The following is a 15,359-nucleotide window of genomic DNA, read 5'->3' on the forward strand; positions in this document are numbered from 1 at the left end:
TATCATATCAAGGGCTAATGTGTGGCTCTGGGTGTGTCTGTGTGGGATGTACTGGGATTAAAGGGGCAGTGAGTCTCCTTTGTGTGTATAAAGGCTGGCTTTCTATCCACCACCTGTCTGCCTCCAGGACGGTGAAGACAGAGATGAATACAAGAATAAACTGACCCAGAGGCATGTACTAGGGTGGGATAAGAAAAAATATATATAGAACAAGAAATAAACAGAAACTAAAGCCCAAATGACAAAGGTGACAAGGGGATGTACGATGACAGGTAAACAGGAATATAAGCCTACCTGTTGAAAGGCTATGTGGAAAGAACATGCGTGTCTTGCACAGCTGAAAACATGGGCAGGGCTGGGCGCTCCGAGACTCAACACTGCAGGTTCCCTGGGCCCCATCCACTGTCCAACTGAACTTCAAGGCAGAGGAACCCTAATATGTTACTGGGGGCTTCCACATTCATTCTCAGAGTTCCTACTGCCCCCCTCCTCAGCTGTCGTTTTAGGAGCCAGGCTGCCACCTCAATCAAGTCACCTCATCTCAGATACCCAGTTCACTGAGTAAAAGTGTAATTGTCCATAGAGCCGTGAGGGCCACCTAGGTGGTCAGCGTACATAGAAGCGTGTGAGAATAAATGCACAGAGTGCCTTTTAAAGCAGGAAGCTTTCCTAATTCCTCGGCATTATAAATGGCCTCTGAAAGCTCAGAAGAATATGGAAACCATTTAAATGCTTTTGTCTAACTAAGTCCAGAGACCAAGGTTCATTCAAAGGCTGTTAATTTCCGCTCCTGGGAGTTTTAATTAATTCCCCCACTTTGTTCAAGAGAACAAGAGGCAGTATTTCTGATCAGGACATCTAAGAAGTATCTATAAAGATCTGTACAAACAACCCACAGGAACAATAACCAAATGTTTTCAGGCTGGAAAGAAAAATAAGAGAGGCCTGAATGGCCACACAAAATGCACTGCTGGCCAAGGACAGGACTCATGCCTCTGGCACACACAGCTGAAGACACGTTCACTTTTCCACTGCCCCGAGAAGGTGCCAGTGGCTTGAGTCACACCTTCACGGCCACAATTTTTTCCTCTTTACAAACATTTTGCTGTGCACTTGGAGTGTACTCTCTGCTACATACAAGTTTATAATACTACAGTAAGAATTTCAGTAGTCATAAAAGCTGAAAAGTGAGGGGCCAGGGGATGGCTCAGTAGGTAAACTGAGCTTTCCACGAAAGCTTCATGACCTCAGTTCAAATTCCCAGGACTCATCTAAAAAGCCATGCAAGGCTGAGCACATGACTACAACTCAAAGCCTGGGAAGCAGGAGTGAAGGGGAGACAGGAGAACTGTTGGACCTTGCTGGCCACCAGCCTCGCCAAAATCCCATGAGCCCCAGGTTCAGTGAGGAATGTTACCTCAAAGGAAACAAACCTTAGGGAATTCCTCCCTGTCATAAACCTCATTTACTCCCAAGAAAACTTCTACTTTCTCCACTCTCTACTATCTTATCTTTGGTACGGAGGTAAAATGCAATTTGAACACAGAATGGAAGCAGACGCTAGCTACCCTCAGTCCAGCAAAGATCATGTTCTAGCCAGGCCTTCCTCTATTTGGCTGGGACTCTCCTCATCCAGTGATGTAAATGCCCGTGTTTAGGAAATCTGGAAGACCCACAAGTGATGAACGAAATAGCTTCTTGGTTAGGCCACATTCGTGCTACCACCCTTCAGTCATGCTCTTACCTCATGGCTAAGGCGATACTGAGCCTTAGCAGGTAGAAAAAACATCATCAGGGAAAGTTGTGTATGGACAGCAATAGCAAAGACCTAGGGAAGAGATGAATGAATTTCTACCTTCAAAAGGCAGAACAGACTTTACAGAGGAGGCCCCACTTCCAAGATTTAAGTCTGAGGCAATAAAAGACTTCTGGGAGAACAACAGCACCCTTGGAAATAAACTCAAGACAAACAGGCTTTCTCTGATAATCACCATCCTTCAGACATTGTTAATTCTACAAGCTTTCCAAGCAACGGGTAGAGTGAGGCTCTGAGCTCATCTTCCAGGTAACATGCGTCTGGAGAGAGGAAACACATGTGATTTACCAAGATCTCTTTACCAAATTTATAAACATGGCTCAGCTCTGGCTCCTGCTGAACATCCTTTATAGGTAGCTGGATACATAAGGAACTCAAAGCATGGCGCTGGAGAAGTAGTATTTGTGCAGGTGTGCCAATACCACGTGAAAGGCTGACGCCAAAACCAGGAGGAGAAGAGGAGGAGACTCTGAAGGCTTTCTTCATCTTGCCAGTTCTGGTAGACAAGGTGACTCATTATTGAAAACTCCATCAGAAATGGGGCAGCATCACTGAGTGCTGGAGTCGGGGACGGAATGAACACTGTGTTTTAGCTATCTGAAGGTACCAAAGTTAATTACCTCGTGCCTCTTAACTAAACCTTTATAGGAAGGACAGCAGCCCTACAAGATCCTCAGGGAAGGTGAAGGAAGGGGCTGGAGTGGTAGGTTAGTTGGTTGTGTGCTCAGCATGCACACAGCCCTGGGCTCGATCCTCAGGACTGTGTAAATGGGGTGGTGGCAATACCTGTTATCTCAGCACTCGGGAAGTAGAGGCAGGATGATGGGGAAGTTCAACATCATCAAGCAGTGGTTAGTTTTAAGACCAGGCTACATGAGACTTTAAAAAAATAAACTCAGGAGGAAACAGACAGAAAAGCTTGCTTTAAAAGTACATATAGGAGAGGTATCACAGAGGGGAGTTTTTAAAGTGACCATACGGACAAGGGCAGTGTGCTCACAAATGGAGGCAAAGAGGAAGAGAGACAAGGCCAGCCTGGTCTACAGAGTGAGTTCCAGGACAGCTAAGGCTACACAAAGAAACCTGTCTCAAAAAAAGAAAGAAAGAAAAGGAAAGGAAAGGAAAGGAAAGGAAAGGAAAGGAAAGGAAAGGAAAGGAAAGGAAAGGAAAGGAAAGGAAAGGAAAGGAAAGAAAGGAGAAAAGCTGTTTCCTTCAAGAGCAGTGGAGCAAGCAGGGAGCCACTGAAAGAAGAAACAGAAGACTAGAAAGAGCTGGAGCAGAGCAAGGTCCAATAGACACTGGGATAGCCTTGGCTGAGAGAGAAGACTACAGACCCAGAAACAGAAGGAAGTTCGGAAGTGACAGCTGTGAGCATGGTTACACTTTGAGAAGGGGAGGAAGATGGTTCATCTCAATTTGACCTTTGCCTTGTCCCCATGAAGTCAGTAATGACATCAGTTGAGAGTAGATGTGAAGGAGCTGCCAGAGAAGATGGAACAGGAGTACAAAGCTATCACGGGATGCCTAAGATGCCATGCCCACCAAACTACCAATGTCTATGTTGCTATCAGGGACCTACTAGGCCCTCAACCAATGACCCTTGCAAAATGCCACTTCACATGATCCCAATGGGTAGAGGGGTCAGTGTCTCTCAATAAGAAACAGACAGATAGTAGTCATGGGTACAGGTATTCTAGCTCCCAAACTATACTGGGGAGCTTGGTAGGTGGGCTTATTGAGTATGTTAGTTACAAACTGTCAGTACCTGTTTAAAAAAAAAAAAAAAAAAAAAAAAAAAAACCTGTAAACATCAGGATCCCCTAAGAAACTGCACATTGTCTGCTGCATGGGTTTGAAAAACCTATTCAGAATCAAGGTTGGGCAAGTGGCTCTGCAGAAACCAGAAATTGTCAAATGATGATATTGATCATCCCACACCTAGCATCTGTGACATACATTCTAAGTACTTTACATGTGCTGAATTATTCATTTCTATTTTACACTCAGGGATGTGGAGTTCTGGGGAAGTTATACACATTGTCCAATGTTCCCAAAGGTGACATATGAATGCAGGGTGTCTGGATCCATGGCCTGTGCTGTTAACTGGTAGATGTGGCCTATCACAGGATAGAGCTACTGGCTCTATCTTTAAGGATCACTACAGTCTAAATGAATTACAGGTAAGTCAGGTACCTGTGTGTCTTTGCAGCTATTCTGATCCAAGTGACCATTTGAGTTTACAACTGCATAAAATAAGGTTTCATGTTTATGGCTTAAATGTGTTCACATTTTAGTACAGAAGTAAGGTAAACTTCGTGGTATACTCGGGTGGTTCTGTTTTGTGAGTGATTTTCTTAGGGTGGAGATTTTTCTTACACACTCCAGGTGTTGAAGTCAGACAGCAGTGTGAAGGTACTCACACCACTGTTAGAGCTCTCTTCCTGGGAAAATGAACTGCTCAGAGGGCAGTAGGCTAGTCCCACAGACACACTGCTGGGAGCAATCTTCAGAGACTCCTTCATAGTTATGTGGGTTGGATCTACCGATCTCAGTGAAGGACACATGGGAACTGTTGATGAGTCAGGGACCAGACAGCTGAGGGGGATGAGGGCCTCTGGGTACTTGTTGCAGGAATTACCTAGTGCTTAGGCTTTGTTCAAAGAATGAACTGGAGGGTGAGCTCCCAATAGCTTCTACTTAGCAACCACCACTCTTGCCTATTCCTTTTCACTTTCTCCTGCTAACAGCATCTCAACACAGTGTGTTTTGACTTTGTTCTGACTTCTCTTGGGCTTGGTAAGTAAGGGACTGGTAGTAGTTGACCCCTTTAAGCCATTACCCTCTTGTCTGAGGTCAAAGGGCAAGGCTCCTACAATATGCACTATCCCAATTCAAACCAGTATCTCATCTTCTGGAACCTACCTCATATGCATGGAAGAATCAAAGAGACAGAATCAAAATCGTAAGGTCAGAGAAAGCTGTTCTCTGCACAAGCACATGAAAATTTTGGTGGTGAGAGCTGGACACCTGGTCTGAAGGTCCCTAGAGGGACTCCTCTAAGAAAGAAAGAAAAAAAAAAAAAAAAAAGGCTGCAGACAAGGAGCCAAATAAAATCAGATAAAGGTAGAAACTAGAGAGGAAGACAGATGAGAGAAAACCTCAAAAATAAAAAGTAAAACTGCAAAATATAAAAACACAAAATACAAACTTGGGGGTCACTGAAGCATGAAATAAAAAAAAGTAGGTTGAAAAATGGATTGGGATGAAAGCCTGAAGAACAAAGACGCTCAAGAGGATACATTTCCTCTTCCAGACTGAGTGAGTCCCAGAGGCCCATGGCCAAGTTCACACACAGTAGGAGCATCTTCTGGTTTGGGGCGATTAAAAACTCTTGCACAAAGTTTTGAGGTAAAGAAGGGAACCAATCTACCACAAAATATATCTTTCCATTGAGTACATCCAATACCCAATATTTGGTTTCCTGTTGTTAATGACTCTTTGAACCCTAAAAGCAAAAGAAATGTATGTGCTATGGGTCCCATGAGGGGCTTCTGAAGTTGCCACCTGGGTCAGAATCCACCAGCAAACTTTACAAGCACTAGGACTCATATCCTGTCTTGGAGCAGACAGAACTGTCTAATTCCACCCTGTGGGAAGAACCTCTGTCTGGAAAAGGACCAGTCACAGCATCCACACAGGGGTACAGATGTGGCCTCTACTCTCCCAGGCACACAATGACTCCCAGAGCCTCTCAGTTAAAGGCCTCATTCTGGAAATAAGGAAACAAAATCTAAGTGGTAAGTATGCTTCCTAGCTTTCTCCAGGAGTGTGGCTTTTTAAAAGCTTACAATGATGCCAACATTTGCCAAAACATCGGATTATCTAAGCATGTTCTCTGGTGGCTGGGAGTACAAACAGGATTTCTGTTGCATTCTGAACCAAATATGTATTCTCTGCATATCTGGCAAAACTGATGATGGGCAGGACGGAGAGACCAGGCTGCGCAACCACTAACTAAGATACCAGCAATCACCACACCCTCAGCCTTTCTCAGGCTTAGCTAAATGAAGGATGTCACTGGCTGACCATCAGTCATCCAACTCTCTAATCATGTCTCGGCTGCCTCACTTTCCCAACACAATTAACCATATACCACATCACAGTTACAACAATCTTCTCAAAATACAAGCTAGACCTCACGCTGCATCCCATGGCTCCTTACTACAAACCCCGTCATTACAAACTGCTGTCACCCATGGTAATCTGGCATCTGCCTGCCTCTACCCACCATGAGTCCAGCAACAATGGTTTTCTCTGTGTTGAAACCCTCCAGACTCCCTTGCCTTGGGACCTTTGCACATGTACCACCCACTTTTACTTTGGCCAGGAATGTTTCTCGTGCCATTTTCCACCTGACTCGATACTGTTGCTCCTTTGGGTTTCTGTGAAGTGCCATTTCCTCAGAGAGGGCTCCTGACCCTCTGCTTCAATCGCCAGCAGTCTCCCTGAGCCTTCCTCACTGCACCCTTGTAATCCAAAATTTATTTCCTGGGTCTGTGTGACCTCCGTTCCCACTAAGGTGGAGGAGATTCGTTCAGCATTGCTCACTGGTGTACATACGGTACCAGGAGCTCAGTGTTTGCTAAGGAAAACACTGTGGCTGCAAAGAATACATACAAAAAGCCAGCCAGCCAGTCAGCTCAGTGCCTGGGAGCTGGACAGTAAAGATCTCTGTGTCCCTTCCAAGCAGGACATTTCCCGTCCTTCCTTCTACAGTTACAATGTCAAGTCTCTTATCTGTCAGATGCTTTTGCCCTTCCTCCCTCTCAAACAAACATACTCAGCCTTGAATCCCTCCGTGTGAAACGAGTGTGAACCCATCTTTAAAAAGGACACTGGAGCTCTGAGTACAGTGCCATGTAGCCCCCAGGGTTCGCTCATCCCTCACTCACACACCACACAAATGCCTTTGCCCCAAAGAACTGGCACCAAGGACTTGCAAACAAAACCCTGGGCTTCAGAACACTGCAGAGAACTGCCCTGGAGCTCTCCGGAGACTCAGAGGCTGGCCGGGCTGGTAACAAATACACCCTCTGCTCCGGATAACATCAGGGCAGAGAGTGAGTTAAATGACTTCCGAACTCAGGCATTTAAGACGGCAGCAGCTTCCTCTCTGTGTCCTGGAACCCAAAGGCAGAGTGGACAGAGTTTTCTGGTCACCACGTATGGAGACCCTGAGTGCTTGAGAGCCAAAGTTAAAATAACCTAGCTTTCCTCCCTCTAGTCTAGCCTTCCAGTACGGAAGCTCATTCACTAGGCTGTCAGGGCAGAAACAAAGGCAGCTGCCTGTTTTCTCCCTTGGTGTCTATAATTAGATTCTCATGAAGAACTTGGCCACAGTAGGGTTCACTGGACAAATACCTCCCCCTATTACACACACACACACACACACACACACACACACACACACACAGCCAAAACACCCCAAAGTGTCTCTCCCTTACTCATCTCCAGATAGACCCAGACAAAGCAGCTAGTCACTTACCCTCTTCAGCCACGAGAAATGCTTGTAAACATCAATGTCCCCATCCATTCTGGGTACCCATGTCAGCAGTTAGAGTCCTTGGTTGAGAAAAAGCCCTCTATTCTGGCTGGAGCTCAAGCCCTCTCCTCCTCCCTGCCTCTGCCCCCTCCCCCGCAGGAACAGCAAGCTGTGTTCCAGTTTCTCCACTTCCCTGGCCTGTGTCCTGTAGCCTTTCTTTCCCTAAACAGGCTCAGATACACAAGACTCAGACTCAATGGTGCTGCTCCAGGGTCCTCCCCCACCGCCCCCACAGACAGGCACATGGACACACACACACACAGACCAGGACCGACTTCAGTCCTTCGGAGCAATAAAAGCTCATCAAACGGGGGAGGCAGAAGTTGTAAACACACATACACTTGAATGCATACACTCACTCACACATGGGCAATGGGAACCTTCTCAGTGATAGTGCCAGAGCCTGCCAGAGGGAAAGAGTCCGGAAGAAACTGCCTTGTCTGCCTTCCCCTTTCTGGAGTGGCTGGAACTCATTATGGAGAGCCCCTGATTTCCTGTCTCTGCTTCACTTTGCATTTAGCCACAGGCGCCCAGCTGCTCTCCGTTTATTTGGGACTTGGGAGACAACTAAAAATAAGCACCACTCCCCAAGGAGGTTGCTGGTTCCCACACACGGACACACAGACACACGCAAGCACACACGCAAACACATACACACACACATACACACAGAGAGAGACAGAGGCAAAGAGACAGACAGAGACAGAGAGAGGGAGAGGGATCCCATCCTTGATGCCCACACCTACCCTTCTTATAAATGGGCCATAGGTTGTACCTCAATGAAAGCCTGGGTTTCCAAAAAGGACAGATTAGAACCAGCTCCTGTCCCGGTTCTGGGCTCGGAGATATAGGAGGCCTAGGAAGGGTGACTGCTGTCACTGGTGCTGCTGGCACCATCCGCCAGAGACCAACTGCTACAACCTCAAGACCTTTACTACTGGCTCCCTCAGGGAGTGCTACTCTGGGCTGTGGGCCACCACTGTCAGGGTCCTCCAGGTCACATACCACACCAGGGATTACTGCTTCAGTAAAGTCCCTGGACTGCCTCCGGGCTGTCTTCACTTCTGCGGGACCTGCTTTACCGAGCAGGGAGATAGGGTGAGTTGCCCTAAGACTCAGGGAGTGGCTCCAGGTAAGGAGCCCTGGAAAGCTTGGAGTGGGTCACATGCTGGCTCTCTCCAGTGTGCCCCTTTAAGACTCCCCAGATGCCACACCCCCTCTCCTCATACTTTGACATCTTCTTTGAGAGCTCCCCGTCACACAGCTTTTCTCCCTCGCCCAACCCTTAATGTGTGGCCCTTGGCTATGACTGATTATGAAAGTGATCTTTGATGTGGGTGTAGTGGGAATGGTGGTTACATGCAAGGGCTCTGCACTCAGCTGTCTGTCGTGAATGACTTGCAGACGCATATCATGTGACTGCAGAGGCCTTCCTGTGTCTTTCCTGGAAACCCTAGCATAAAGCAAAGACTCCCCTCAACATGACATCAACATTCATTACAGCCCCAAGCCAAGCCAGAAAAAAAAAAAAAAAAAAACCAGCACAAATAAGGCTAGCAGCAAAGCCACAGATCAGAGGCCAGGGGAGGAGGGCTCTAGCAGGCAGCTGGCATGAAGGGAGGAGCGAATTCCTGCAGACACACCCAGATCAGAGGGCAGAAGGAAAAAGCAGGCTCTCTGCCCTGCTATGATCTCTCAGTCCCTCCCCTTATCCTGGTCTATTCCAGTGTGGTTTAAGAGCCACCACCTCTTAGTGTTGTTTTCCCGAATAGACCTCAGTACGATGTGTGAAGAATATAGAGACAGGAGGCACACACACACACACACACACACACACACACAGAGAGAGAGAGAGAGAGAGAGAGAGAGAGCCTAGGAACCGGCAAAGTCAATGAAGAAACACATTAGGTAAGAAAACACTTGCTCTGCACCAAGACAAATAAAATTAACTTTCTGCCCAGAATAAAGAATTATCTTTCACAGTGTGTAATGAAGGTGTGCAGAAGCTAGGAAGTGGATGTGGAGTGATTCCCACTCCCTGAGAATAAGTGAAACTTGTGCTTTCCACAAAGGGGCTTAGTGGCTGCCTTTAGTTTTGCTAGGAGGAAAAAAGAAGAGTCAAGAATGAAGCTGTAAGAAGTTACTTCTCATTAACCACTAGCGTACCTCCTGGGAGAGGTGGCTCAGATGCCACAGGACAGAGAGCATCCCCCGACTACTCTTCCTCAGCTCCTTCCCCATACATCCCAACCCTCCCACTGCCGGCTAGAATGGTTCTCCCTGGACCCTAGGAACTTCCAGCCCACGGCAAACCACAGCTGATGGTGGACAAGGTCCACTGCACCAGACTGTGCAAAGTGTGTCTTTTTCTAAGTTCTTTCAACTTTCGTGCCTAGTACAATTCTTGTTACACAGAACGGATTTAAACATTCTCAGAATGAAAGAATGAGGCTCAAAACAGAGACTAGCAAAACTAATGCTCTGCTTAGAAGAAAATAAGGGGGTAATGGCCTCTTTGCCTAGTAACTCAACTGGTGTCTGATGGACTAGGGTTGGGTGGAGAGGAAAGGAGAGGAAGAAAAGCCAGGGAGCTCAGCTAAACTCTTGGCATTTTTAGATGTCCGAAAACAGCAGCTCTGTCCGAACACATCAAAGCATGTTTTACTTATAGCACAACCCCCAAATCCACAAAAACCATCCCCCAAAGGATCAGGAGCAGAGCACACACACATGGCTGGAAGGAAGGACAGGGCTGGGATACGTGTGATAGTTGAACACAGGAACTTTAGGTACCTACAACTCCAGGAACCCCCAGGAGATCAGCCAGAGCTCCCCAACAGAACCGCAGGTGAACCCAGTTACGCCACACCCAACCCAAAGGTCATACTGGTCAGGGGCGCCTTTTTGGTGGTCTATAGATTTCAATAAAAACAGATGAGCCCATAAACGCATTCATGATAGTCACAATATATATACAAAGCATCAACTCTCCATGGCTCTCTCTGAGTCTAAAGCTGGTTTTCATCATAGTATCAAAACAGTCCATGACAGTCAGACAGACAGGCAGACACACACATACACACACACACACACACACACACACACACACACACACACACACACTAGGGAAACAGCCTGGCTCATCTGTTACCCTAGATATGTCAGTGAGGTGGGGGGCTGCATTCCTGCTTTCACTATGCCGCTTCTTCAGCGGGGTGCAGGGGCATCAGGACAAGAGACAAATCTACCATACTTGACTGCAATCTGTAGCATGAAAGTGGGCACAGCCAATGCTAAACTAACCTGTGGCTGAGCATCAATAAAATCTCATTTATAAATGCAGAAAATTGTAGGGTTTTTTTTTTTATCATTTCCACATATTCCAAATATTCTTGTGATTTTCCATCAGTTATTAAAATGTGAAAAACATTCTTAGCTGATCCAAGGGCATAATAAACAGGCAATAGGCCAAATACAGGCCAAAGTTCACGAACCCTCTGGGATGGTACTAAGCTTCCCCATCCATAATGAGTTGCCTGGCTTGGAGGGGCTAAGTCGAAGTGGAGTCCGGATTTAATTGCACGTGGCTAAGAAGCTTCCAGGGTGATACTCACACGGCTGGTCCCAGGACCACACCTGAAGTAGTAGAGAGATTAAGAAACTCACTTCCAGAAGTTCCTCAGAGAGCTTGGGCCTGGAGAATGCATCCTGTGCCTGGCCACAGCGGCGCTGCAGGGGCAGAAGGCTCGGGGCACCCCATCTCACAGGCCTTCCTTTCGGGTTGAGGATAAGTGGTGTCTACATGCTCAGACCCCAAGTCATGCTAATATGGCAACACCCCCAACACAGCCCCTGGGCCTGTAGCAGGAAACGCAGAGGGAAAGATTTATTTGCCATTTCAACCGTGTTTGCACATCCCCGGCCATTTATAAACACTGGTTCCCCAGAGGGGCTGGAATAGTCTCTTTGGTCGAGTCCTGAAAGGATCCAGATTGCTAGGATTTACTTGTTTAGCCAGGGAGGAGGGGGAAGCAGTAAAAACCCAAGGGGGAAAAAAAGTAATACTGTTAAGTCTGCAGTGACTGAGAGTCCCACACGTTAGCTGCTATGCCAGGAAAATTGTGTTCATAAGCCCCCAAGGCACGAGGAGCGTTTCGAGGGCGGGGCTGACCGACACCACGTGGCCCAGGAAACGCCAACTGGGATGTGAAGAACCATCCTCCTGGGCCATGGCAAAACGGTCAAGGAGCCTGGAGAGGTTTTCTTGCCAATAACCAAGAAAAGGTCAGATCTATGCTCCTCAGCCCCGGCCTCAGCAGCCCGTCTTTCCTTCCCAGCTCCACAATGGGCCCTTCCCTGCCAGGTATTTGTCTACTGTTTCCTCAAGAAAATGAGAAATGGCTCGTGATTTTTGACAGACCCACGTGCACTGCTCAGCAGCCTCACAGAAAGAAGAAAAAGAAAAAACGAAATTCAAACTATTTTCTCTTATAGAACTTACTGCCTGATTCCTAGTCCTTGGCCTTTAGACATTCTAGCTTTTGTCCCTGCCTGACACCTACTGGCTTCTTGAAGTACTGCACATGGATAAAGAACCACCACTACACACTGTCCACTGGGGCCCGCCTGGTGATTGGGGTGGGAGGAGACTAAGCCCTACTTGTTTCTGAGATCTCACTCAACCACACACTATACCTGCCACCGCAGAGGTATGAAACACACACACAGGAAATTAGCTCGCATATGCTGCACCTTTTTAGTTCTACAAAACTTTGTATCCTCCGAGCCGCGCGTGTGTGTGTGTGTGTGTGTGTGTGTGTGTGTGTGTGTGTGTGTATGTGTGTGTGTGTGTGTGTGTGTGTGCGCGCGCGCGCGCTCACCTGTGTGTACACTGACAGTCAACCCCAAGACCTCCTGCTTTCTAGCAACCACAGTACTATTAAGCTATAAGCCACTGAATGGCATCCCAATCTTCTCTCTTTTTGAAAACCAGAGGAAAGGTTTCCCTACAAATCTCCAGCCTGTAGTTTTGTACAAAACAAACGATGTAAAGATGTCCAATTAAAAACCTTCCCAGACGTGTATTTTGGTCCTGCTGAAGAACGGTGACAGAGAAATGAATGCAATGACAAGAGAAACCCAAGCTCGTGTTTTTTATAATCCGAGACAGCTTTCTCTCCTACCTCTCCTGAGCCACCTCTAGCTTTCCAGTATGGAAAACAGATTTGCTTCTTTGGCCAAGGGAAGAACTGCAGAGTGAATGTGGCAAGGAGAAAAACAGCTTTGCACGAGGAGTTGCAATGGGAGGAGTCACCATCTGTGACAAGGCCAAGGCAGGCCTTTCTCTCTGCTGGAAGACTAGCTCAAAAGCCATGTGAGGGGGTCCTGCATTGACTGGTTCAAGATTTCAGAGGTACACACATGCACAGAATGCACAGCTGAGGCTCCCCACACAAGGCTGGTCTTTGCACAGTTCTTAAGATATAGGCCTCAGCTGTGGCTCCCTAAACTGTCTCCACTTTGAATATTAAGAAGCGGAGATTTAAGGCCAAGGCTGGTATTTTAAGGGAGACCTGTTGCTCCAGTCCCTAGAGTAAAATACTGGACAAAATGCTTACCTACGGGGCTAGAGATACAGCTCAGCTGGTAAAGTGTCTGGGATACACAAAACCTGGCATGCTCATCACCATATAACCCTGGAATGATGACAGGGTCCTATAGCCCTAGCAATAGAGAGGCAGAAGTGTGAACATCAAAACGTTAAGTTAATTCACAAATGTGCAGTGAGGTAAAGGGAAAGGTCTAGCCTGGACATGAAACCCCCTTCCATTATACATACATACATACATACATGTGTGTGTGCATGCATATAAGAAAGAGAAGAGAAGGATATGACTAGTTAGGCCATATCTTGTAGATAGCAAAACTAAGCTGATATTTCCAGTAGAAAACTGAGTCTCAGAGGACAGAGTACTGGCCTTTAAAGTCCTCCTACCTCCTAATGCCATCTTGCCTTGGTTCACCTTGCTTTCATGTGCCTAGGCTACCTGACCTGAACACCTGCTGCATTACAAAGGAAAGCTTAGGTCCCCGGGGTGGGGGTGGGGATGTGCTTGTGCTCAAGTTCCAAAGAGAACAGCAGCCTCTTGGAGCAAGCATCTCTGCCAACCACTGGCTCACATCCTTCAATCCTGCCTTGACTTGCCCTCACTTGGCTGGTGCTGGGCTCCCCTGCCCCTTCTCTGACTTCATCTTGAACTTTCACCAAGGATCTCCTTGGCCCATATCCACAGTATCAAACAGCAGGATATACCAGCTGCTGGCAGAAGAGGGGTGTATATACCAGAATGCTAGAGGAACTCCCGGAGCTGCTCCATCTGGAGATTGCTGGCTCTGGGGTTCAGCTCTACACTAGCAAACGTGTCTTCTGTCCTAGTTGAACATTCCACTCTGGATGGCTAATCTCTTTAGAAGGCTCCACACACACACAGCCACCATGACCACATCAAGAAAACTACCCAGCCAACCAAGCAGGTATGGAAAAGTAGACACGCCCCTTGCAGACCACATGAAAGCCCTCTTGAGGTGCAGCCTCAAGTCTCAGAAGCACACCTAGTGGCACAAAGCCTTTCTTGCTCATGCTACTACCTGTCAGGCCTCTAAGAAATATCTCTCTCCTTCCTTGGCTTCAGAACTGTCTGGTGAGGTTCAGAAGCTCTTATATCTCTACGCCCCTGAACAGCATTAACATGCACCTCACCACAGCACAAAGAAAAAGGAAGCTGCCCTATTTAGAAATCAACTCAATTTCAATCACAAGACAGATTGCTCCAGACTTTCAGGGGGTTCTGGCTACTTCCTACCCCAGCTTCAGGCTGTCCACCAAACAGAAAGGATGAAAGTCCTATCGCCTGAAAGTAACATTTCTGCAGCCTACAGGACAGGACTGAAGCCCCTCACTGAATCCCCTTTGCAGGCAGCCTCAGCATGCCTTGGACTCCAAGAAATTGTACAAAGGCCTTGTCAATCCACTCTCCATGAGTAGGCCCAGAATTCAGACACAGACACCAAGAAAATCTCAATCTCCTGCTCCTTGTTTCACTGATCCTGGATCAGAGAGGCCTACACACATATGCCCTTCTAACCCTGGAGCCCACTTCTCATCTCACGCATTGCCAAGGGGTCACAGAGCCCTAGAAATGTATGGCTCAGCAGTGATTAATCATGGGCAAGTCTGTTGGGTCTTTGAGGTAATCCTAGCAGAATATGACCAACAGGATTCTTGCTGGCTATGCTGCTACAGCAGTGTCTCAGCCCTGCAGGAATAAAGACCCTGTGCTCAAAAACCAGCTATCCACTCTGATGCAGCAGGCCCAGGAGTGCCCTCTTCTCTAAGACAAAAAAAGAAAGGCAGGCCCAGTACTAGTCAATTTGTCCTATTCTCATTAGTATTCATGCCCCTACACCGAATGCTACATCTCTACCAAACCCCTTTATCTTAGGGACCCTATGGTGTCTGACACTTTAGCATTGATGAAGAACACCGGCAACAGACCAAACTTCTCATGACACAACCCTTCCTCTCTGGCCAGAGCTCAGTGATTCTTAGCAGGGTCCTGTAACACAAGGCTAGCTAATCCACAACTCTGCTGAGAAGTTTTATGTTTGGACTAGGGAGATAGCTGAGTGAGTAAAATCACTTTCTGTGTGTGCAAGACTGATGCCCCGAGTTCAGATCACCAGAGCCGACGTAAAAGCCAGATGTAGGAAGCATCTGTAATCACAGCACATCTATGGTGAGATGGGGGCAGGAGAAACAGGAGAATCCCTTGTTAAATCATGGGCTGGGAGTTCCTGGGGTATCAGCCAGTGACAAACAAGAAAGACTATCTTAGAAACAAGGTACAAGGTGAAAACCAGCACCCACAGTTGTTCCCCGAC

General features: G+C 47.2%; 1 protein-coding gene across 13 annotated transcripts in view; it reads right to left on the reverse strand.

Moving 5' to 3' along the window:
• The window catches only part of PPFIBP2 (PPFIA binding protein 2), a gene marked incomplete at its 5' end in the record, with an annotated part of 153,001 nt that overhangs the window by 75,346 nt on the left and 62,296 nt on the right, over positions 1-15,359 (reverse strand). For 2 of the 13 annotated variants that reach the window (XM_080912713.1, XM_080912711.1), the window contains one exon: positions 7,362-7,409. The exons of 10 other annotated variants lie outside the window; for them this stretch is intronic. In XM_080912713.1, the coding sequence (XP_080768839.1) occupies positions 7,362-7,409 (48 nt within the window). Of the gene's footprint in view, positions 1-7,361; positions 7,410-8,164; positions 8,242-15,359 lie in introns of those variants that run through there. One more of the 13 variants, XM_080912712.1, reaches the window with a different exon arrangement.

This window comes from Micromys minutus (genome assembly GCF_963924665.1).
Source record: "Micromys minutus genome assembly, chromosome: 2".
Classification (NCBI taxonomy): Eukaryota; Metazoa; Chordata; class Mammalia; order Rodentia; family Muridae; genus Micromys; species Micromys minutus.